Source organism: Amaranthus tricolor, chromosome 1 (assembly GCF_026212465.1).
Source record: "Amaranthus tricolor cultivar Red isolate AtriRed21 chromosome 1, ASM2621246v1, whole genome shotgun sequence".
Taxonomy (NCBI): domain Eukaryota; kingdom Viridiplantae; phylum Streptophyta; class Magnoliopsida; order Caryophyllales; family Amaranthaceae; genus Amaranthus; species Amaranthus tricolor.
This window is the reverse complement of record NC_080047.1, coordinates 12,258,023-12,284,014: the sequence shown is the minus strand read 5'-3', so window position 1 is coordinate 12,284,014 and position 25,992 is coordinate 12,258,023. Positions and strand designations below refer to the sequence as shown.

Here is a 25,992-nt window from a genome sequence, read left to right as displayed (position 1 = left end):
ATTCATTGGGAGTTTGGGACCAATTGAAATTGAGTTCTTCACTTGATATATAGTTTGCATTTATCAAACTTTAATTTCAAGTTTGAATGTTCCATATATTTGTGTCTCCTATAATTATTCATTAACATTATTTATATTTTAATAAGACTAAACTTATCATAATTTTAACTCAATTAATATAAATTTTAATCATAATTCTAAATTATCTTCCAATCAACTTATTTAACGACTTTCTCAACAAAAACTTTAGTCTTCATTTTCAATCTCCATCATCTAATCATGTGTTCCGCCTTAGATTTCTTTACATTTGGTCTTGTTTGTAAGCAAACATCTATGATAAGGTGTTTGTGTTGGATAACTACACATTTTCTTGAAATAATTTTACAGTTTAGGAAATTAATATCTCTATTTATCATTCTTGTCAAAAAGTATTCAATGTGAGTAGCGCTTATCACAGCCCTAGCTATTTTCTTCTCATATCTACATCCTTGGATCTATTTCTATCGTTGCATTTGCCCTAATGCCATATTGGTTTTATTTCTAACCTAATTTTCTCTTGTAGACATATAATGTTAATCTTGCTCATTTGCATTATATCCGGCTGCTATCAAAACCTACTAATCAAGCTATCAATATCCAGGGATTTCAATCCCGACCTTGGACCTTTGATTTTCCTTAACCTCAAATCTTACCTTGCTCATATATAACCACACTCGAACCATATAACACGTTGCTTTGGGGTGCCCTAGTATAAGTAACATGTCCTTATTTATTTAACACCACACTAGAGCAATATGACGTATCACTTATTCTTGATAAAGATTAGTATTGATTGTTTACTAGAGAAAAAATAAACTACCAAACAAAAAATTATTAGAAAAAAGTTTTCTAAAGTAACTTTTTCATATTTACTTTAAACCAACTTTTTATTTGGTCAAAAACTATTTACTCTATTAATTACTTTCTCCGTTTCAATTTAGTTGCAAAATTGGAAATACTTACACTATTCACTTATTTCCCTTATTTAGTAATTAATTTTTAATCTATAAGTTAGAATATAGTCAAGTGGGATCTTGTTTGACTCGTCTCGATGCAAAGATTATTAATATAAAGTTTTTATAATTTTTTAATACATAACTCAAGATATTAAGGATGAAATTAACGTATTAGATCGCTTGAAAAAACAAACATTACAACTATTTTGAAACGGTAGAAATATTTAACATACTTTTGTCCAACTAATAAGTCGATTGTCAAAAATTGATTAACTATCTCACCAAAAATTCATCTAAGAAAAAAAAAGAAAAAGGCAACATGTAAAGAGATGGGAAACTAATGCAATAAGGCAATTGCCAATTAGTCAATTAGCAATATTACAAAAATGACTATAAAAGATCTTCAGAAACTCTCTCTCATCATCACTTGCTCTTGCTCTACTCTCACTTCCACCACCCACCCCTTTCCTACTTCTCTCTTTCTTTCTCTCTCTGATCTTGTGCCACAATACTTTCTGTTCTCTTCCACTACATTCATACTAAACAACACAAATAAGTATTGTGTAGCACAAAACTGATCAGTAAGAGTGTAAAGAAAAGAATCAATTGAGAGATTCAAGCAACAACCATCTCCTCTGTTCTTCCCATTTCTATTTATAGAAACACCAGAGTTTTCTGATCTTCATTCAGTCTGAAAAACTGCCTAAAATAGACTATCCTAAAAAACCATTTCATCTACATTGTCACGGGTTTGATTCTCTTTTCGTTAGTCTACCCTGTAATAAAAAAAAATTTAAAAAAAATTCCCCTGATTTGGGGTAAAAATGGCAGAAATGATTCAAGATCAGCTGTTACAAGCAAGAGGAGATATGTCAGGACAATTAGAATTGATGTGGGAGATGATTAAAGCACCATTAATTGTACCATTGTTAAAGCTTGGTGTGGTATTTTGTTTAACAATGTCATTAATGTTGTTTTGTGAAAGGCTTTATATGGGTGTTGTTATTATATTGGTTAAATTGTTTTGGAAAAAGCCTGAAAAACGTTATAATTGGGAGCCATTACCAGATGCTATTGATGATATTGAAATGGGAGGATCCAATAAGTTCCCTCATGTTCTTATTCAAATCCCTATGTTTAATGAAAGAGAGGTAATTTATTTATTCCTAATATATTTTATAATAATAATTTACATAAATATTTAGTAGTTTTATTTAATTTCCTATGTGAAATTTTTAATGAAAAATATAGTAGAAGTTAAGTAAAATGGTCGAAAATAGTTTGACTTTGGTGGAGTTGGTGCCATTGGGTTGATTTGGTTTATGTTAATACAAAAAAGTTGTCAGTTTTAGTTGATTAGTAAAAATAATTGATTTTTTTATTATTAATTAATTAATGAAAAAATTATTTAAAATAATTCAATTTTTTTATGATTTTTCTACAATAATCTTACTTATCGATTAACCATATTTTAGAATGAATGAATATTAATTAAGAAAAATGATGGGTAAATTGAGTAGGTATACAAAGTGTCAATTGGTGCTGCTTGTAACCTTTCATGGCCGGCTGATCGTATGGTGATTCAAGTGCTTGATGATTCAACTGACCCGGTTATCAAGGTAATAATTCAAAATCACCGCAATTTGGAGTTATATGATAATTTTGTACAAATTTAGTTCATAGTATATATTATTATTTTAGTGTAGATTGATATTAATTATACTTGTCAAGTGAAATACTTACTATTTTAAATATTTTTATGGTCGATGAATATCAAAATAATGTAAATCATGTCCATACTCGATTTATGAGTCCAACTGAATTGTGTTTTTCCCTTAAAAGGATATGATCAATTACATCATTTTCTTCATTTTTTTTGCGTATCACATTAAATATTATCGGTGATTCATTATTTTTTAAGGGAGATTTAAAGAAAAGAAGATATATTTAAAAATCCAATTCAATACCTTATTTGAGAAAAGTAAATATTGTTCTAATTGAAACAAGATTTAATTTTATATATCTTTATTGCGAAATTTCATCAAAAACTAATATTTATAGCTTAACATACCTATGAAAAAACACTTATTTTTCTGTGATGTAATTAATTTATATATATTTAAGCATAAGAACCATAATTTAATAGTCTGAAATCATGATTAATCAAACCTTTCCCTTAAAAGTTGATTGATGAAAATGGAGTGTAATTGAGTTTCCAATGTCAAAAAATAAGTAATCATGTAACTTTAAGAGTTTGATTAGTCTTGAAAATTAAATGTCTAAACATTTATTTAATTTAAATAAAATGATAGGTTAATTATTGATGGTAGGCAATAGTTAAATATATTTGAATTAATTGCAGGATATGGTGGAATTAGAATGCCAAAGATGGGCAAGCAAAGGACTTAACATTGTGTATCAAATCAGAGAAACCAGGGGTGGATACAAAGCCGGTGCTCTTAAAGAAGGATTAAAGAGAGACTACGTCAAGCATTGCGAGTACGTTGCCATTTTCGATGCCGATTTCCGGCCGGAGCCCGATTACCTCCGTCGAGCCATTCCCTTCCTAATGTACAACCCTAAAATCGCCCTTGTTCAAGCCCGGTGGAGATTCGGTAAGCTCTTTTTTTAGTTTGCACATTTTTGTTATTCTCCGGCCCAAAACAAAAAAATCAACACATAATAGTAGTTTTAGACATTTAAATCAAGGGACCTCAAATATTAGTCAACTTTAGTTTACATTATTTATAATTAAAGATATTTTCATAATATTAAATTTAAAAAAAAATAATTTGCGAATTACAGTCTAAAGTTTAACATTTTTGCAATTTACAGTATTAATGTTTATTTTTTGCGAATTACAACCACCAAAGTATTAAAGTTTACAGCTTCAGGATAAAACAAAGAATACCGACATTTTGGTGGTCAGAATTTTAGATTAAGTGATTGGATTTTTATATTTTTGGCCTAAATCTGTTAACTTTGATACTTTAATGGCTGTAATTCGTAGGGTCAAAATAAATTTTAAAACTATAATTCACAAATTATTCTTAAAAAAAATTATAATATAAAATAAAAACAAATTAAAATTATACATTAATTAAATAAGGTAAAAAAACATAAATATGTTAAAAATTTGCCTTAAGATATGAATCCCAATTGAGAAAGTGTCGGTGGAGTACATAATTCATCTTTGATGTGTCTCCTACTCTTGGATGAGATTTTATATATGCTTTTAGTAAATGCTCCCAATCCTTTTCAGATTTCGTGTATTTTGCATAGTTTAGAAAAGGGTAAAGATGACACTTTGGAACTGTAGCTAAAATGAAAGGGTAAATGTTGTTTGGGTACCCACCAATCACGGGTCCTCTCCTCTTTAACGGGTTTCGTCATTGCCCACATTTGTCTTATACCAATACCACATCAACTTCCTCAACTTTCCCTAGTGTTAATCATGAATTATTATTATTTAATTATAATTGGAGAATTAGGTTGATTTGAGTCATTTTAATTTATTTTTAAATCAATGGAATTGAATCAAGTTTTCTATGAATAGTGGAAAGTAGATAACTTTTTCTAAAGAATTATAAAGTTTAGGTCACATTCTAAATAAATTTTTAATTATGATTAATATAATATAATAATTATTGGATTTTATTAAAATATCATGAGACAAGATTGATTTTCGCCTATTGTTTTTATTGATTTTAATTTTTTTTTCAAAATGTTGATGTCATTGTCAATTAGCATGGCAAGTGAAACAATTTTAAATAACAAATTTATATGAAAAATTTTATTTATTTATTTATTTATTTTGATGTAGTCATACTATATTAATTTACAAAATATTTTCATAAATATTAGTGCTAACAAGTAACAACCACGAAAAAGTTATCAGCCATAAATGGAATATCATAGTTTTATAGAATCTTTAGTCAAATACACCTACTATTTAGTACTAATACCAGACCTAACAATTTTATACTTCTATATGATTTAAAAAAAAAAGAAAAAAAAAAACAATTGTGTGATAAAAAAAAACTAATAATTGTAAAATAAGACCTTGATCTTATTTAGTCATGCAAACTTATCTTATTACGATTATAAAATCTCAAGAGTTATCTTATGCCAAATATTGTACTATGTAAAAGTCAAAATTCTATAAATTGTTTATATATACCTATGATTTATAAATAACTTAAGAGATTGTATACATTATAATTTTTATAATAAATGTAAATTATATAGTTGTAGCAAAATAATTATTTAAGAGTAATTGTTAGTTATGGAGTAGTTATTAGTTATTGAATAGTTGTTATGGTGAAATAGTATATGGCAGAACCGTAGAAGTAGTTAATAATTGGTTGTTCTGTTATCTAAGTTATTTAAACTATTGTATTAATATTTAGATTTTTAGCTGAATTTAAAAGTAGTTTATCAAAATTTTGTTATAACCTTTTTATTTTAGTAATTAGAATAAAATGAATTTAAAATCAACTACAAATATAAATCAAAATTATTTATTAAATCAAAACATTAAAAATTCTCTAGAAAAATTGGACAAAAAAAAAAGAGAGGACAAATAATTGAGATGTGAGAATCTAGATGCTCCCAAGGTCATAGCTGTATTATGCTTGATCCATTTGCTTCTTCTCCATCTCCAATGTTTGGAAATTATAAAGAATACTTCATGTAGGACATTGTCTTTATTGGCCATTTTGCTGGTTTTAATGTATGTACCACTAATTGATTTTAATTAAAGCATAATTAAAGTGTTCTTTTCCTTCTCTTTACTCAAATAAAGCCTCATTGTTACATTGTTTCAGTCGTATTTAATTTGTCTCATTTTATATTTGGTTATTCAATTTATTTTGCATTATTTTTAGGTTTGAAAATGGTCATTTCACTTTTTTTGATTTCATTACATATATTTTATCTATATTTTTCTTAAAAAACACTTTATTTTTCTTTAATGCTACAAAAGCATGCTTGCAATCAATATGATATTAACAAGTATTTTCTACGTTTTAAATTACTTGCAATATTAGAATATTACACTATTCCTTCATCACCCTTAATTTGTAATATGTTTTTATTTTATAAGTTAAAAGGTAGTCAAATGTGATCTTGTTTGATTCGTGTCAATGCAAAGATTATTAATATCCAATTTTTATAATTTTTTATTATACATAATTTAAAATATTAAGAATTAAATTAGTGCATTAAACAATATGAAAACGCAAACATTGTAAGTAATTTAGAACGAATAAAATATTTACCAATAATAATTGTATTTAATTGTACTTATCAAGTAAAATACCTATTATTATTATACTCGTACTTTTAAAGATTAATACACTTTTAAATAGTATGGAACAAATCAGTATAAACTTTTGCTCCCCTAGTCTTAGCTTTCTCTTCTTATATCTCACCATTCTGTTAATTTTTTTTGTTGCAAATTAGGTCCAAACCTAGATTTCTGGATAAGTTGTCTTTTAGTGCAACAGAAACAATTACTCCCTCTAACTATCACTTAACCCTCCCCCAATTTTTATAGTATAGAATATAGAAAGAGTACACGTTTTTACCGGTGTTGTTTACCGTGATTTTTGGGCTCTAGGTGAAAAATAAAAAAAGGTTTTTATATAAGAAAATTATATTCCCTCCGAACCATTTTAGATTTCCCATTTGCTTGGGCACGGTTATTAAAAATGGTGTGGGGTCCATTAAAAAAGGTAAGTAGTAAAGGGTAAGTAGTGAATGGTAAGTAGTGAAGGGTAATTGGATAAGTAAGGTATGTGGAGGTATATTCATAATTACTTGTGTGAACTAAGGATATTTAGGTAAAAAAAGATTGACAAAAATAGAAATGGAACAACTAAAAAGACTTTGCCAAATAAGGAAATGGGACAACTAAATTGGTTCGGAAGAAGTAATTTTTTTTTTCCAACTATGTAGCAGTAGTCATGCGCTTAATTTTAATTATAAAGATTAACTCAATTTAAATTCCTTTATAAATTAAATATCGATAGTTACACGTTAAAACCACTCTCAATGTTGATTTTTACTGCTACCATCTTTTAAGATTAATGGTATCGTAATTATTTAGTGTTACTACCGAAGTGTACGGTTTACGGATACTTGGTGGACAGCATTGGATAAAAATACTAGTATAGTGTTATAAAGTGAAAAGGCAAAAGTAGAGTGAATGAGCAGGTGGACAACCCTACAAGCACGTGGTAATACTCCATACCGTAATTCCATAAGCTTTTATAAAGTACTGTACTACACTGACACTATTTTCCATCTCACTCTCATTCAAAACAGCCGGACCCTTCTCTGTTTCCGCCGACACTCCTTGTGCTTGTTTTATGGTCTTACACTCTCCCATTATTTTTTTAATTACAACTAGTATTTAATTCCTATGTTCCATAATACCTGCTACATTTTTTATTTTTGGCAATTTTATATTACTTGCTACATTTTTATTTTTAGTAATAAAACAATCATTCAATGTTCTACCTACCGCTATTTTTATCCTACTCTATACTCTATAATAAAATACTATACTATACTCTATAAAGTAACCTAACAACCTATTTTTCCTTTTTCTTTTTCAATTAACAATAATAAAATACTATACTATATAAAGTAAACAATCAGCTACAGTATAGGTCAATTACTTTTCTTAATTCCCGTGCTTATGCAAATGTAGCGACTAAAACGGAACGGAGGAAGTATTTCTTTTTGACAAATAAATAAAAGTAAATAAAAAAGTAATTTGTGGAAAAGAAAAAATTTATGTCGATAATTACTCTCTCCGTTTCATCTAATTTGCATCATTTGTCATTTTAGTCCGTTCTACTTAATTTGCTTTATTTTTATTTTTAGACAATGACCCATCACTTTCTTTTAATCTTATTCATTTATTTTAATTCTGTTTTATTTCATCCACACAATTCATTCTCTTTCTTTATTTATTACTATTATCTACTTTTTTCTTAAAAACTACTTACTTTCTCTTTGCTTTAATCCTATCAGAATAGAGAGAGTAATTAAAAAAAAAAATACATAAATAAAAATAAAAAATATAATAGATCTCATTGAACAAACCTAAATAAAAAATAAGCAAAATTCATGGGTAGCAAGGAATATAGGCCAACTCGCAATTAGTGCCCCTCAAGTCTCAATTATTGATGATAATTTGGCAACTTGTAGAATGTATGGAACAACTTTTTTTGCCTCCTTTTAGGTTTTGATAGCCTCAATAAAAATTCAATTATTATAAATTACTTTTAATATCATGTACCAATATATAAGTTTTAAACGAGTTATTTACTTGATAAAAATTCAATGATTTTGATTGCATTTTCCTAGCTTCCATCACGTATTAAACAAGGAATGATCAGAATGAAATTTCAAGCACCTTTTAAGCTATTGTGCAAGTCATTTATACTAGCAGTTAATAATTCTATTTAATAAAGTAAAAATTAAATAAAATTTAATTTGTGACCATGACGACTATGATATTTAGAGTGTTTTGCAAAATAGCTTATTAGATAATTTTAGCTTATTTTGATACAAATATAGGATTAGGTAATAAAACAATCCAATACTAGTGTTTGGTAAATTAACTATTTAAAGCAACTTATTATTGTAAATAAACTGTTTTTGAACAAGATTATCATAGCAACGAGTTTAAAATCAGCTAGTCAAATCATCCAATATAATCAGTTACTAGTTACAAGTTATTAGCTATTCGTCAAACCCCCATTGCGAGAATTTAATTGGTTAGATTACAAAATGGATAGTTGTTGCAAAGTTGTGCATTTGTTGGATTACTATTACTAAGATGAAAAATGTAATACTAATAGATGGTTGAAAATGCAGTGAACGCAGATGAATGCCTGATGACAAGAATGCAAGAAATGTCTCTGGATTATCATTTTACAGTAGAGCAAGAAGTGGGGTCTTCTACTCATGCCTTCTTTGGATTCAATGGTATTTTTATTTCTCCCATTATTTTCCATTCTGTCTTCTGACATACAAAACAGAAACTGCTTATGCCTCATCAATGGAACCTCATTAAAAAATTTCAATCTCAAGCGAGGGTAATTAATTGAAATCAAGAAGCCATATTTATTTATTCAGTGTTGAACAAATGGTTTAATGGTCCACTACAACAATCGTAGAAAGAAAATGGGGATTCTGACAAGAAATAATGTTTATTAAATAAGTTTGCTGACGACTTTAATAGGAGTACTTAACAATATCAATTGGGCTAAAACTATGCACATCATTTTCTTATCGTACAATTACAACTATAATTTCTTGCAGGGAAATAAATTCAACTTCTACCCTAACTGAATTATTAATTACTGCTTATTATACTACTTACTCAAAAATATTTGGAATATTGAACATTTAATAAATGATTCCTCATCAACTCATCATAATCTTGAAATTAGCCTATGGGTTAAGAGTTTTTTTCCTATTTTATTTTTATATCTATGTTAAATTTAGATTTGTATACAAGACTCACACAAGAGGAGAGTTAATCGCACACAAGTCTGATAAGGTTTTATCCTAACATCATATCATAAGACCAATTGGTAATAGTTGGAGTAACTCATGAAGCTCATATGTTAGTCAACGTTTCTATTATTTTTCGATGTGGGTCACATGTGACTTATTTTTCCAACATTTGCCCTTACATGTGAACCAATTTTTTAAATTTGGCGAGAATGTCGATCTTTTTGAACCCGCAAATTTTTTTTTTCTATGAAAGACTGATATTTTTTTCTATTAATCGAAACCGTCGGCTCTGATACCATGATAAATTTATCATGAAAGTTGACTACACATAGTCCTGATCAGGTTATTTTTCCAATAATGTAATCCTTTGTTACAAAAATTAGGCTTATAACATGAATAATTCATTGTTTAGCACCCAATAATAATTCCCAATTGACTTGCAAAAAATGCAGGCACTGCTGGAGTATGGAGAATAGCTGCCATTGATGAGGCAGGAGGGTGGAAAGATAGAACTACAGTAGAAGACATGGATCTTGCTGTTAGAGCTAGTCTTCGCGGCTGGAAATTCGTTTATCTTGGCGACCTTCAGGTATATATTTCGTGGCCAACCTACAAAGGGGCATCAGGCATGAATGCCAGAACCCAAAACAAAAAACTATTAACTCTACACACTACTACAATATGTAACATACAGCCCTGCATTGGCATATTAATGTAAAATCGACTATTTGTTAAACATCAGGTAAAAAGCGAACTGCCAAGTACCTTCAAGGCTTTCCGATTTCAACAACATCGTTGGTCCTGTGGCCCGGCCAATTTGTTCAGAAAAATGGTCATGGAGATTGTCAGAAATAAGGTGTGTACATAATCTGTTACGCCTCAATTACCCACATGAAATTCGTTAATTTTATCGATAATTTAAGTCGTTTGGCATTGCAGAATGTCAATTTCTGGAAGAAATTGTATGTGATCTACAGTTTCTTTATTGTGAGAAAGATCACAGCTCATATGGTCACATTTCTCTTCTACTGTATTATTCTTCCTCTGACCGTACTTATTCCCGAAGTTGAAGTTCCTATATGGGGATCGGTTTACATCCCTTCGATTATCACGATTCTTAACTCTGTTGGAACTCCAAGGTGGTTTTCCCATTTGATTTATGCAATCAGTTTGTGTTTTTGCTTGAGTTTTTTTTGTGATCACTGATAGTTTGCTGTGAAAACCGAATTGCAGATCAATTCACTTGTTGTTCTATTGGATTTTGTTCGAGAATGTGATGTCCTTGCACCGAACTAAGGCTACACTCATTGGCCTACTTGAAGCGGGCAGGGCTAACGAATGGGTTGTCACTGAGAAGCTCGGTGATTCTCAGAAAAATAAGGTGAATGCCAAAGATAAACCCGTTAGTGTTAAAGCTGCAGTGAAGAAAGCTCGATCCAAGATCTTAGACAGGTATATAAAACATTGTTTCCCTTTTTTAACCAACTACTCCCTCTGTCGCATTGTTAAATGGACTACATTATAAAACTACTAATCAAAAGTAAAAGATTATGAAAATTGGACTCATATTTGGTAGAGTATAATAAATCAGGCTCTGATATCATTTTCAGAAACCATTAACTAAAAATCTATCTGATGGTTGAAGTTTCGAGATATTTTATATACCCTATCTATTTTAATTGTGAGGAATTTCTTAAGAATTGAATTTGTTAACATGGGATAAATTTGACAGGATGAACTTCTTGGAATTGGGAGTCGGAGTATTCCTCTTCCTAGTCGGATGCTACGATTTCATGTATGGCAAATGGAGCTACTACATCTACTTCTTCCTTCAAAGTATCACCTTCTTCATTGTTGGTTTCGGTTATGTTGGAACCATCATCTAGTATCGTTCAATCCTTCAAGAGGACCTGTCCCTCAAATGATCTTATCAACAACAAATACACGCGTTTGCACACAATCCCGTTTCTTTCATCTATGCCTGGGGTGTATTGATTATGCATAAACAATTGTGTTTATTGCATTCGACAAAACTTTCGTGCAAATGTCTAGTATATCGTCTGACTCAAACGAGTCATTGTCATAAGCCATATATATAATATACAGTGAGAAAATTATATTGAATTGCTATATTGCATTCAGGAATCAGAAGAACAGAAAGAGCATAGAGTGTATGAAGAAATAGATGAAGATTGTTATTTTTGTTTTTGTTCGGAAGATGTTTGACATTCTCTGGGATCAGAAAGGTTTAGTTACTGTTTTTTTTTTTTTTTTTTTTTTTTTTTTTTTTTTTTTTTTTTATCTTGATTAATGGGTTTGTCTTAGTTTTGTCAAGAAGTTCTATGATCATTGATCATAAGGAATAAGACTAGTATAGTATGAAAACTGCTTTACAAGATTGGAAAACAACACAAGAATGGTTATAATATAGGCTATTGCACCTTCTCTTTGGCATGAATTCATTTTCCCATTCGGTTATCTATCTTGTTGATTATTTTTGTCCATTTTTCATTGTCGATCAATTTAGTATAAAAGACATATACATGAATTTCTTTGTGTTGAAAAGATGGGCATACGGCATATCATCTAATGTTACGAAACACGGGTGCAGTTATTCTGATTTCGTTTTGCATATATATGATTAGTTTACTTCAATTGGTTATAAACGTCTTTAAAAAAACTGTAATCCTAGCTCGTATCACTAAAGAAGAACGTAATCTAGGTTTGATAAATCTTGTAAATATTATGTGTCTGAATTGATTTCTCTATTTAATTTTTTATTTATTTATTTATCTTAGTATTGCTTGAGGTCTATGGTTACACTTGTATACACTTAAACAATATGATTTGGTAATTGTTTTTGCAAAAGTTATTAATTGACTAAGTTTTTTTAGAGGTATCAAATTCTAGGTTTTAGTTGTTTTCTGGTGTTGATGAAAAGTGAAAGATTAAGACCTAATTTAAAATGGAGTACACAAAGCCATTGAGGCTATTTATTGATTGCTGCACCTAGGAGCAGTTGAACCTAATTTTTCTTATATGTAGTACTTTCTACTTCATTCCGTTTCATTATACTTATTATATTAGATTTTTTATGCACTTTAATATATTGTTTTAGTCATTTATATATTGAACTATACACTTCTAAAAATTATAAAAAATTGTTATTATGAAAGTGTATCATTAGACAATTCAAACAATATCTCATTTGACTATTTTTTCTTACATATTAGCCATATATATACAAAACAAGCTTGAACAATGAATAGTGCAAGTAACCGTGAGTAGCAAGTTTTTCAGCACGGAGGAAGTATAATATTTCAACTTCTGTATATGAAATCAATATCATGATTTATGGGTGTCACTTGTCAAATCCACTCGACGTATCCGACTTAAAAAATAGGCAGGCTTGAACACTAATTTTGGAAAAAAATTAAATATTTGGATGGTAACTACCTGTCCGCTAAGTTAAACGGGCGGGTAGCGGCAAAATAATAATACCCGGGAGTAAACCCACTTGTCAGCTTATTTTATGAATATACAATTTCTCTAATTTTTTATATGCTCCTTCCAATTCAATTTAATTGACTCTTTTTTCCTTTTTACACATATGAATGCATTCATTCAGGCTTTAATATATCTAATTTTTAACATAATAAAATTATAAAAAAGTTGACACATAAAATATTTTCATAGAGATGAATCAAAATTAATAAAATCTCACTTGACTATATTTAAAATATTAATTAAAAATAAAATACAAATTAAAAGTGATTGATAAATAATGTCAAAAAAACAAATAGCACAACTAAATTGAATTGGAGTGAGTATGTATCAAATTATGTTGGTACGAAATCAATTGGTTTGAAAATCTCAAAACAAAAATAACAAAAGATTGAATATTAAAATTACTCAGTAAGAATTGAGTCTTATCTCAGTTAAAGTTATTTTTCAATGTTAAGTTCTACTTTCCAGGTTTGATTATTGATGTTCCTCTCCCTTAGCTCTCCATAGCCCATGAACATCTTTTACTCTATCCATACCACATTCCTACTATTATGTTCTCTATTATTTTTCATATATGTTATTGTATTATTTTAATTGTTAATGTCTACAATTAGGTATAATTAAAATTTATACAAGTTGATATAAAATAAATTTACATCTTATTTAACTATGTAAAAATTTATAAATTAAGAATAAAATATAAATAAAAAATTATTAATAAAATAAATAGTGAAAAAAACGAATTGAACTGTTATACAAGCACAACATTTAAAAAATTTCAAAAATTGCTGGCTGTGGGGTTCGAACCCACGCGTACTTATTGTACAGCAGATCTTAAGTCTGCCCCCTTAACCACTCGGGCAAACCAGCAATTAATGACAAAAGTCGGTACGTTTTTGTATATTTCACGTATCTTTCTAAAAATTAATTTATCCCCCTTCGAAATCTGCACCGTTGCCATTAGAGAGAAGAAATCAGAATTAGAAAACCCTAACATCAAATTCTAGTGAAGAGACCGAAAGGAGTTTGAATGTCTCAACTGGCGGAACATTTGGTATCCATTTTCGGTTACGGAAAAGTATAGAGTGAATCATTTCTACTTCCTAGCGTTGATGATATGGTTGATATTATTAATCCCCATAAGATTTGAGAATACTTTGAGGTATAACTCTTCCCCTTCTAAGTTATTCTGATATTGTATTAGTTAATTTCTTTTTTTATTAAGTTATATTCAATTGGATTCTTGATTGTGTTTGATCTGTAGAATTGTGCGTCGAAACCATGTGGTGGAAGTAGTCTATATATGTTTCTTGATATGTTTCTAATACTTTATGCTTTTCTTGTTTTTAATCTTTGAATAATTTGAGTTGGGGTGAGCTAATATTCTAGCTGAAGAAATTTGCTAAAATTTTGAGAGCTCGCTCTCATTTTTGGTGATGAGTTCATCCATAGGCTAGGTTTCATTGGAGTGAATTTGGGATTGAATGATGTCTGCTGGTTGGACATATCTATTAATTGTAGTTGCCTGTTCAGACTGAAATTATCTTATCATAGATGTTGTGAAATTGGGCAACAAAAAGAAAGGGAAGAAGAAATGAACCAAAACGGAGGTGTGCTTGGACATTTTCGAATCAAAAACATTTTAAGAACCCATTTTCTTTATCTTCTGCTTTGGCCCTGAAGTTTGCTCGCCAAGCAGTAATCCCAGCCACCTTCTTACTCTCTTTCTTTGGTGGATCCCATGACCTGAGTTGGCCATAGAAATAAACAGACATGAAAAACAGAAAAGGATATTAAAGGGTAAGCAAACATATATTAGTGGTAGAATTGAAAATGTATTACGAGCTATTGAGAGCTGAAGTGTCTAAAACACTTTACAATAATTGTTAGATATTTTCTTTCCCCTATTCCACTCTTATTTATAGACTACTGTTCACCGTTCTGACAAACTTAAGACTGACAAACTCCACAATCTTTAGTATTGCTAATTTTCTCTTACAAGATCATATATGGATTCCTTTAGTATGAAGCATTGTCTACAGATTGATTAGCTACAATTTGTATCTTTCAATTGCTTTCTTAATGTTTAAAACTTTGCTTTCGTTCCACATCTTTTTTCAATATAGTGGTAAGAGGATCATGTGAAATAGAAATAATAATTGACCTAATAGTTGCTACCTATATTACTTGGACTCGGGTACTGATGTTGGATATTGATACGTGTCCAAGTGTCGGATACGTCTAAATATTCAATTTTACGCGTAAAATGAAGTGTCTAATTATCATACTAATGTCCGAGTATCAAGGATAGGACACGAGTATGTAAAGCAAAATGAAGAGTACGAGTAACAAAGGTTGCTACATTAACTGCATTTAAGACTACATCTTGTGTCATGTTTGTTTCTTTTAGTTCATTGCTATAAATGCATGGACTTTCCATTGTGTTTGCCTTTCTTTCCCTTCCCTTTTCTAGTAACCATATACAAGCAACTTCTCCACCATATTTGCAGCCACAACGTGCTAGCTTCTAGATAGGACTTTATACCCAATTTTAAAGGGGTGAGGGGACTGATTAAAAAAAGCATATATCTATAAGTTGCTGTCATTGGAATGGTAATAGACTAAAGGCAATGAAAACAGCATACTGTTATATAATGGATATGATGAAGTCTCTACAAATTGCATAAGGTGTTCAGCGGATGGGGGAGGGGTTTTGGGGTGGGTTTTGTGTTTTTACGGTTGGGGTGAGAGTTTATCTGGAATGAGAATGTTTTGGGGTAGGGTTTTGGTTTTAACGGGAGGTAAGAGTTTTTCTGGTGGAGAGGCGTTGTTTTGGGGTGTGGGAGAGTGTTTACAAGTGGTCTTTGGGTGAGGCCAGAGTGGTGGTGGCTGGACAATGCTGGGGAGTGCTGAGAAGGGTTGGCTGTGTAGTGGTATTTTCTTGTTAATTATAAAGTTAATTGTTATTAATTTGATAGTTATTATTATTGTTAATTATTGTTAATGTTAATTACTATGAATTTTGTTAATTATTATTACAATATTTCATTATTCCAATGCCATTAAGGGGCTTCCGCCTAGGGTGGGGTTTGAGGGGTCGAATGTACGTAACCGTACTTTGTTATGCTTTTAAATTATTATTACTATGTTGAATATCTGGTGTGATTGTTTGATGATTGTTGAGGATTAATGTGCTGTGGACTGTGTAGCATATACAAGTTAGACTAGATTAAGGTTTGTTTTGATTATGCAAATGACAAAAAATTTGGTTAGTCCCATTTGAAAATTTATAGAATTAAAATATTCAGAACTAATTAAATGTTTTAATATTCTGTAGTTGATTTGAAATGAGTGTGATAAGCGATAAGACTGGAAACATTATAGACCCTTGTAACGACAAGGCTATTGTAGTTAAGAGCGATGCCTCTAAATCTAGGATTCAGAATAGCATATCATCTGGGTCATCTGAATCTGGTGCAGCTGGGCGTACCGATAATGTAGATGATAATTTCGATGACAGCAATGTTACTCCGAAAAATAATGTTAAACCATCTTCAAATAGGCCACGTGCCTCCAAATCAAGACGACGTGGCTCGAAATCGCCACCGAATGCTCCCAGTACAACACCAATGTTTCTTCCTCCTCTACCATGGTTGCCCGACAACTCTGGGTAAGATTTATTTATTTTAAATTTTAATGTTTAAAAATTTAAATTTAGTTATTTTATTAATTGTCTCCTTTTCAGTTTTGCTTCCGATTCGGGGAATCAGGTGGCAACCTCCATCCGCAGAACGTTTGAGAAACATCAAGATCCCAATGGATGGGCATGGAGGCACCTATCGAGGGAAACGATAGAGATCTATTGGCAGGAGTTTCAAGTATAAATTTAATTTTTTGTTATTTTAAAAAAAAAAAATTATAGTTGACATTGATACGTTTTTTACTTATAGAAACAATGGTCTTGGAATCCTGCCATTACTAGTATAGTCCAAAGGGAGTGGGAAAAGAAGGCAAAAGTTCGCTATAAGGACCTAATCTTCATCCATAGGAGGACATACGAGGCCGACAATACCTACAAGCCCACCTGGGCTACTACAACCTTATGGAATTCCTGGATCGCAGGCTGGAATTCCGCCGAGTGCAGTGCCCAGCGCACAAGGAATGCAACCAATCGGCGAAGGGGAAAGGCGGAGAGAAATGCTGAGTCCACCCATACAGGTGGCTCAGTTTCCCATCTTAGGACATTGCGTGTTTTGGTAAATTTTATGTATTTACTTATGTTATATTAATTTTATATTATTTATTTATTTTACTTAATTGTATACTACCGTTAGGAAAAAGAAAATCGACGAGCTCCTACTTCGTACGAGCTGTTTACTCGTACCCATCGGGTGCGAACCAAAGATGGGTTGCAGTGGGTCAACGATAAAGCACAGATGATTCATGTAAGTATTTAGTATTATTTTTTTATTTAATTATTTTTTTTAATAAGTAACCTTATTTTGATTACTTTGTAGGATGAATATACTCGCCGAATAGCTGCTTTACCAGAAGAGGCGCATGTGGATGATCTAAATGCCATTTATTTGGACGTTGTTCAGAACATCGAATCAGAGGCTCCAAAGAAGAAGTCAAAGAAAGCGGTCTATGGCGTGGGCTCTGCGGCGCAGCACTTATACGCCGACATTGTAGCGCCTCAGTCACAATATACTACTACTCCACCTCCACAAGTGAACTTAGATGAGCGCCTCTCGCAAATCGACGAGAGAATACAGAGGATGGAGGATGACCTTAGCCGAACAATGAAACAAGAGCAGATAACTACACTAATCGAGGAACAGCGCAAGTTGCGGGAGGACGTCAACCATCTGCTTCGATTCATTGCTACCTGTTTTCAGAAGTATGAGCCCCCACCACCACCATCGTCGCCAAAGTAGATAATTTTAGTATATATTGAACAGTTTTATTTTGTTTTGGGGTGTTCGAAAAAACAGACACGACTCACCTGATCTGTTGACCAAAAGCTTTAATGACGGGCCTATGTTAAAAGAAAATGGAAACTTTCGGGTTGAGTCATGGGCCTTATGCTAATTATTGTCGGGTATCTATTGACCCGTTTCAAATATGGAGGATTTTGTAAGTGGCTAAGCATAGGTTACAGTAGTATTCCATTATTCCATACAAAGATTCCATGATCATCACTTTTTCACTAACATTTTTGGGATTTGTTTTTGTTAAGGTCAACTGTCCAACTCATATAACATGCAGAATAGGCATAGCCAGTGCCCAATAGCAAGATCTAACCCAAATAGCCAAATCAAGCTTTAAGCCTAAATTAGTACTACTAATCATAACATTATGTAATTAACTATTAGTAAATACGACTAATATGGCAGCGATTAGCATCTCTTCTCGTTGCCTGTGGTAGTATTCTGCCTGTGTTTAGGCAGTCCATTTCTGAAAGCGCACTACAATTACAATGATGCATTGGCTTCGATGTACCAAAATTGAGTACGTGATGTCCTCACGTACCCAAATAAACTCGAATAATTCAGGTTAGGATAGGGGTCGTTCAAACAACCACTAGACTAATCGAGTATTTCGTTATGAACATCCTTAATTTCAGTGTATTTAAAAAATTATTTTTAATTTTTAATTTGTAATTTATTAATTTATTAATAATTTAGTATTTATTATTATTTAAAAATCATTTATTTGATTAATAAAAATCACAAATTCTTGTGAGAGACGGTCTCTTTGAAAGATCATCTCTAATTGAGCTGACCCATTATATATTTTTTAAAATATTGTAGGTTGATGTAAGTACATATTTAAGATATTAAAAGTAAGCATTAAGGATAGTAAGTAGGCATTAAGAATAGGATGAGTAGGCATTAATCTTAATAGGTTGGGTTTGAGATACGTCTCTTAAGAGACTAGCTGAATAAAAATAGATAATATTTTTAAAAAGATTAATATATTAAATTATAAAATAAAAAAAATTACTCAAAATAATCTTATCTTGCACTTGTTTATCTACAATAATCCAATTGATCAGTTAAAACCTTTAATAATTTGATTTTTAGAAAGTATTTACCCATAACTTACCCACTAAAATCACTACGTTATAAACTTATAGTAGGTATTTAGCATCAAAGAAAAATGAGAAAGAAAAAGAAAACAAAATAAAATGACAAAAATAAGATGTAAGGAACGTAAGTAGAAAAAACCAAAATCATTTCCCTTAACTAATTTTTAATGGTAAAGCCAGCTTTTGTTATTCCAATTGTCATGGGATGGTAAAACGTACTTTTATACCGCGGCACTTTAGTATATTGTTGAGGAAGTTTTTAATTTTTCTTAATATCCCAACAATTCAAATATATTCATCATTCTATAACTGTTTTATAATAATTTTTCTTATTGCAATTTCAATGGGCCATATGAAGTATATACTATAATCTAATAGTATTAAAACAATCCCATGATAATTGAACCTTCGCACTATGCTTCTTGTTTATGTGAAGTTGTATATTAGTCAAAGCCAATTTTTATTTTAGTATTACTATAAAAAAAATAAAATTTAAATTTAAGTAAATCTAACTTCAGACCCCACCTTAAATAAAAATCAATTAATTGCATTGGAGTAATATATAAAATAAACAACACGTTACTAATAGACATCAACAAACACAATTTATTAGTCGATTTGTGCCGGCAGATCAACCAAGTTCTTTCTAAACCAATGTCATAGAAAAATGACCCATAGATTCAGAATTGGTCACAAGCTGAATAACTTGATGGCAATTGTTCACGACTCACGAAACATAAAATTCATTAGGCCTCAAATATTTCCACATAAATATTTTTTTGCTTTTACCACGGATTACTTGATATAATTTCTACTTAATATAAGCTAACATCCTCCACAAAAATCACTCCATACTCCATTCCTCCCCCAAAATGAAAGAAAAAAAAAAGCAAAAAATGTAAGACAGGATAAAAAAGGACAACAAAAATTGGGACTAAGCTGTTCCCTCCTTCACACAACCCCATAAGAAGACTTTAAACATCTACTTGCCAGCATGCTTGGCTTTGTTGTGAGATTGCAGAGCAATGTCTGAGTTAAAGGTCCTGAAACAGGTGAAATGATGCATGTTCCTTAAATTGGTATTTTTAGAAACGATTTTGCAAACATTTACGCTAGATCGACGACTTACTTTTTGCAAGAGCCACAAGATAGTTGGCCACCAGACTTGGGAGTTGCCTTGTCACCACCAGGAGATTTGCCACCCTTCTTTGATGGATGTGGGGTTGCTGTGTGAACGTTCTTCTTTCCATCTGTTGATTGCAAAACAAACGTATCAAGTTAAATATGAAATGTCATTCCGATTGTTAATTCCTCTTGGGGTCTTAGGAGTAATCACTTTCTGTAAATCAATAAAACTGAAGATTAACTAAAACAAAATTTTACCTGTTTTTTGAGGGGTAGCAATTTTAGCCTTCTTTGCCTCAGGTGTCTTAGCTTCAGCATTTGGTCTTTTCTTACCTGATGCAACCTACAAATTATAAAAGTTGGAATTAGTGAGACAAGGCTTTTGGTTTTTAATTAGAACAAATGAAGATGAATACAATTTCAATGTCACCTTTGCTGGTTTCTCATCCTCTGATTCCTCATCAGAATCATCCTCATCATCGTCTTCATCACTGTCATCAATCTTGCCCATCATGTCCTGTACGCATCCAACACAAGTCAGACAAGGGAATGCTTGGAGCACTATGCAACAGTGCTGAGTTATTTCCAAATCGAGACAATGTACTAAAGGCTTGGAGCACTATGCAACAGTAGTCAGTGTAATTTTGGTTAAAAAATATCTTGGCTACTTTGGTATCCATACTTGTCTTACTTCAATCATCTCATTCTCTTTATAAAATTCATTCCAATGTATTACCATTGGAAGACGATTAGGTGGTGATTGAAATTTGTAAACAAAAAAACTTATTTTTGATAAAATTTTTATCACCATGAAAATAACATGGAACTTTTGATGAAATTTTACATTAAATTATTTCCATTACCACTATTTAATACCAATGACCAAGCGGGCTGTGAATGATTCAGTAAAACTTTATCAAAGTATTTCACAAATAGTGTTTAAGCAAACACATTACACACAATAGTCTCAGCAAGAAACCTAACATATATATAAAGTCAACTACCTCATCAGATTCATCTTCATCATCGCTATCATCTTCGTCGTCATCATCATCACTGTCATCTTCATCAGAATCATCTTTCTCCTCTGGCTTTGGCTTGTCATCTTTTGCTGGCTTTGCAACAGCCTTTTTCTTGGAAGCCTCAGCAGGTTTACCTAACAGAACAGTGTCAGCTCATATATATCGGATGCAGACAAAAAAATCTATATATTTACGACATTATATACCATTTTCTTTCTGCAAGACAGGAACTTCTTCATCATCAGACGAATCTGGGAACATATCAGCAGTGGCACCAAACAAAAATCATACAGTCAAGGAAACCAAGTTATTAAAATTTAATTCAATAAAACCCAAGATTGTCAAATATAATTAAGTTTCAAGTGTTAAACAAAACAGTAGAAAGGATATTCTCCATCATCCATCTCAGTTTGATATCCCAGGAGGTGAATGCTTCCATTCTTCCAGTTGTGAGAAATTTCAAAGTCCTGATCGAATACCAAATCAAAGGACAACTGAGGGGTAGTCTGATTAAGCATTCCCAGCACTAGCTTCTGGTCGCCAACCTTAACATGAATCAATACAGGCTCATTATCCTTCTTCAACTCACTTAGAGTAGCCTGAAATACACCAAATGCAATGTAAGTGTTTAATAAATCTATCATCCATTCATAGGCCCAAACTATATCAAATAATCAGTTCAAGTACCTGAGAAAGATGAATAATTTGACCCTCATCAACTGTAACCTTTGCAGGCTCTTTGGCCTTCACGTCAACACCTAGACACATTAACAATACAGATTACAGATTACTTGTAATTTGAAAAACCACATAGTTTACTGATGTAAACCTACAAAAACAAAAGCCCACACATTCTTGAATTACACATAGAGAAACCAGCTAAGGCACTAGCATAACGACAGTACATACAGACATAAACTATCAAATTTCTAACTTCAGGTACTTCATCCTTGTTTTTGAAAGGACATTCATCATGCAAGTAATGCAGTTTTTGGATGGAACAAAGAACGAAAAAAAGGGAAATGTACAAATGGCTATGGGAGGCAATTGAAAGGATTAACCTTTCAAATTTACATTCCCTCCTATTCGCTTTACTTGTCCCATTTAGTTTTTCAACACTATTTATCAATCACTCTTAATACTAATTTGTTCGTAGGTCGTGTGGGTATCTTATTTAATTCCTCTGATTATAGATTTTATTAATACCAACTTTTTATAATTTTTACTACATATTTAAGATTCAAAACGTACATTGTCAAATGTGCGAAAACCAAATGAGACGAGCGAAGAGAATAGGAGGTAGTAGTAAACAAATCACTCCGGCAAAATATGAAAAAACGATTAAGATTACAAACAAAAAAATTATCCAAACACACTTTAAAACTTATGCAAACATTTTTCAAACAAATATTATTTTTTTTCTTGTATTATTGGCCTGAGAATTCAAATACTAACAACTTCATTAAAACAGGCATACATAGTAAAGTAGCAGAAAATAATTTCAGAAATAGAACATACTTCTATCAAAAAACTGAGAAAAAGTACTGTAATATAAGATCGATTATAATAACAAATTAAAAAGGCGAGATTAAAAGCACCTAAATAAAAAAAAAAAAAAAAAAAAAAGCGATTAAACAGAAAATGGAAATCAGAAATCCAGATGCAAGGTACTCAAATAAAAAGAACGAATAATAAAGACACAAAAAGAGAGAGAATAGACATACCCCAGAACTGCATGTTTGCCATTGAAGACGACGTTTAAAGGTTTAAGGGTTTAAGGAGGACCGTCTGAGAAGAGAGAAAAATATTAGGGCTTTTAAAGAGGCGGAACAATTAATTGGGGTTTTGATGCCAATTTATAGTTGGATTGCCGCCTAGCTCTCTGATCTTAATTTTTTACGTTAATTTCCAATTATACCCTTTGCTAGGGTTTTGTGTTAGAATTATATATTATAAATTAAATTATACTCCATACTATTCAGCTTATGTGTCCCATTTGACTTTTTATCAATTTTTTGGTGGTCAAATTGGGACCACATGGAAAGGTGAATGAGTGCAATATTTTTAAATTTGAGAGGGATAAAATTTGGACCAATTGTAACAACCCGACTTACCGTTGACTAAGTAAAGAAGGTCATCACGGGGTCTGTTTCCTCCACATTGGCATGGATTTGATTATGAATTGTCTCCATTTGTTTAATCAACTCCTCTGCTTCCACCTGTTTATTGTCACACAATGGTAAATCAATTAGAGATGCAGGAAGCAAAGGGTTAGTGCCATACACACCCTCAAAGGGAGTATGTTTAGTGGCATGACTAGGGGCCCTGTTATAGGCAAACTCAACATGGCATAATTTTAGATCCCATTCTCTAACATATTTGGTTACTAAGGTCCTGCGCAATGTGCCTAATGTTCTGTTGGTTACCTCCGTTTGTCCATCAGTTTGTGGATGGTAAGCCGTACTAAACAATAGCTTAGTGCCTAGCAATTTCCACAAGGTCTTCCAGAAGTGGCTCAAGAACTTACTATCCCTATCAGAGACAGTGGTCTTGGGTATACCATGTAACCTAACAACTTCAGCAAAATACAATTTGGCTATGTGTTATGCATCATCTGATTTTGTACATGCTATGAAGTGGGACATTTTAGAGAATCTATCCACGACCATCATAATAGCATCCTTCCCTCACCTAGTTCTAGGCAGGGCCACCATGAAATCCATGCTCACATGCTCCCATGGTCGTTGAGCTACAGGTAATGGTAAATACTCCCCTTTATGGAAGGTCACTTTAGCTTTAAGACAAGTTTCACACTTCAATACATGTTTACCTACTGTACCAAGCATTTTTGGCCAGTAAAAATGTTCAGCTAGCATATCAAGAGTTTTCTGTATTCCAAAATGCCCTGCTATGCTCCCTTCATGCACCTCTTTTACCAAAATAGATCTAAGAGGCAGCTTAGGTATGCATAGCTTATTTCCCTTGAACAAATACCCTTGGTGTATGCTGAATAATCCCTGTGGTGTGTCATGACATAGCTTATACACATCTGCAAAATCAGTATAGGTCTGATACTGATCTTTGATGAACTTAAACCCTAGAATTCTAGATCCTAATATCCCAAGCATACAATACTTCCTACTCAAGGCATCAGCAATGATGTTGGTCTTTTCCACCTTGTACCTAGCTGAGAAGTCAAAGGTTTGCATGATTTCTACCCATCTTACATGTCTACTACTCAACTTGTGCTGACTATTAATATGTTTCAAAGACTCATGATCTGTGTGTAGCACAAAGGGTTGGATTCTTAGGTAGTGAGACCAATGGTCAAAGGCCCTTATTATAGCATAAAATTCTTTATCATAAGTTGAATAGTTGAGTCTACTGTGATTGAGCTTTTCACTAAAAAAAGCTATAGGTCTACCCTCTTAAACCAACACTGCCCCAATTCCCACTCCACTTGCATTACATTCTAGCTCAAAGGGTTTGGTAAAATCAGGTAGTTTAATTATGGGAGCCTTACACATCATATCTTTAAGGGTCTCAAAAGCTTGCTGAGCAGCTGGTGTCCACTCAAACTTCCCCTGTTTAGTGCACTCTGTGACAGGTGCCATCATAGAGCTGAAATCCTTAATAAACCTTCTATAAAACGAGGCCAAAACATGGAATGATCTTACTTGTGTTAGAGTAGTGGGTGTAGGCCATTCCTTTATTGCTTTGACCTTTGTAGGATCTACTCTTGCCCCTGTTTTTCCTATAATGTATCCCAAAAAACTCATCTCAGGTAGAAGAAAACTGCATTTCTCCTGCTTACCATAAAGTCTTTGTGTCCTCAACACTTTAAACAATTGTTCAAGATGTTCTAAGTGCTCTGTTATCCCTTTGCTATATATGAGGATGTCATCCAGATAAACAACCACAAATATCCCCAAAATGGTCTCAAAACCTCATTCATAAGTCTTATGAAAGTACTGGGTGCTCCAGTTAAACCAAAAGGCATCACAAGCCGTTCATATAGTCCATACTTTGTTTTGAATGCAGTTTTCATTCATCCCCTATTTTCATCCGGATTTGGTGGTATCCACTTCTTAAATCCACCTTGCTAAACCACTGGGAACCACCTAATTCATCCAATATATCAATTCTGGGTATAGGGAATCTATACTTTATGGTTATGTTATTCACACTACGGCTATCTACACATCCTCCATGTGCCATCCTTTTTTGGCACAAGCAAAGTAGGTACTGCACAGGGACTCAAACTCTCTCTGACATACCCTTTCTGCATTAATTCTTCCACCTGTCTTTGCAGCTCTTTTGTTTCCTTAGGGTTGGTCCTGTAGGCAGGTTTATTTGGTAAACTAGCTCCAGGTACTAAGTCAATTTGGTGTTCAATGCCTCTCACAGGTGGCAGTCCAGGTGGTAAGTCAGTGGGGAAGACATCCTTGTATTGCTTAAACAAGCCTCTCAATTCAGGTGGTATAGGCATGGGGTCATGGACTTCCTTGGTGACCAGAAGGTATAGCTCTTCTTTTCCTTCAACCTCTTTCTCACACTCTCTTCTATTCATCAAATGGACATGTACCTTAGTGGGTTTTGGTGGAACAGCTCTGTGTGGAGGCAGGGGTATCAACTCTTTTTTCTTCCCATTATGCCTAAGTGTATAGGTGTTGGCATAGCCATTATGTGTGGTCTTTTTATCATATTGCCATGGCCT

General features: G+C 32.1%; 3 protein-coding genes and 1 non-coding gene across 4 annotated transcripts; 2 read left to right on the top strand and 2 right to left on the bottom strand.

The window, feature by feature from the left end:
• The first annotated feature begins 1,371 nt into the window (after positions 1–1,371).
• On the top strand, positions 1,372–12,238 carry LOC130819368 (glucomannan 4-beta-mannosyltransferase 2-like). The gene is made up of 9 exons (XM_057685315.1): positions 1,372–2,146; positions 2,516–2,614; positions 3,358–3,610; positions 8,886–8,996; positions 9,983–10,119; positions 10,273–10,386; positions 10,470–10,669; positions 10,764–10,982; positions 11,263–12,238. The coding sequence occupies exons 1-9, from the start codon at positions 1,820–1,822 to the stop codon at positions 11,414–11,416; spliced, it is 1,614 nt and encodes a 537-aa protein (XP_057541298.1). The 5' UTR covers positions 1,372–1,819; the 3' UTR covers positions 11,417–12,238.
• Positions 12,239–13,823: 1,585 nt separating this feature from the next.
• Positions 13,824–13,907, bottom strand: TRNAL-UAA (transfer RNA leucine (anticodon UAA)). The gene has a single exon. It is a non-coding gene; the product is annotated as a tRNA-Leu (tRNA).
• Positions 13,908–13,987: 80 nt separating this feature from the next.
• LOC130825605 (uncharacterized) lies at positions 13,988–18,380 on the top strand. The gene is made up of 6 exons (XM_057690921.1): positions 13,988–14,199; positions 16,375–16,707; positions 16,783–16,915; positions 16,988–17,293; positions 17,372–17,482; positions 17,555–18,380. Exons 2-6 carry the CDS (start codon positions 16,385–16,387, stop codon positions 17,972–17,974), a joined length of 1,293 nt encoding a protein of 430 aa, XP_057546904.1. The 5' UTR covers positions 13,988–14,199; positions 16,375–16,384; the 3' UTR covers positions 17,975–18,380.
• Positions 18,381–19,834: 1,454 nt separating this feature from the next.
• On the bottom strand, positions 19,835–23,237 carry LOC130826250 (histone deacetylase HDT1-like). Its single transcript, XM_057691844.1, has 9 exons — positions 23,000–23,237; positions 21,963–22,033; positions 21,666–21,874; positions 21,482–21,543; positions 21,258–21,409; positions 20,684–20,770; positions 20,512–20,596; positions 20,258–20,378; positions 19,835–20,171 (listed from the first exon to the last, which is right to left on the bottom strand). The coding sequence occupies exons 1-9, from the start codon at positions 23,019–23,021 to the stop codon at positions 20,111–20,113; spliced, it is 870 nt and encodes a 289-aa protein (XP_057547827.1). The 5' UTR covers positions 23,022–23,237; the 3' UTR covers positions 19,835–20,110.
• Between the last annotated feature and the right edge of the window lie 2,755 nt (positions 23,238–25,992).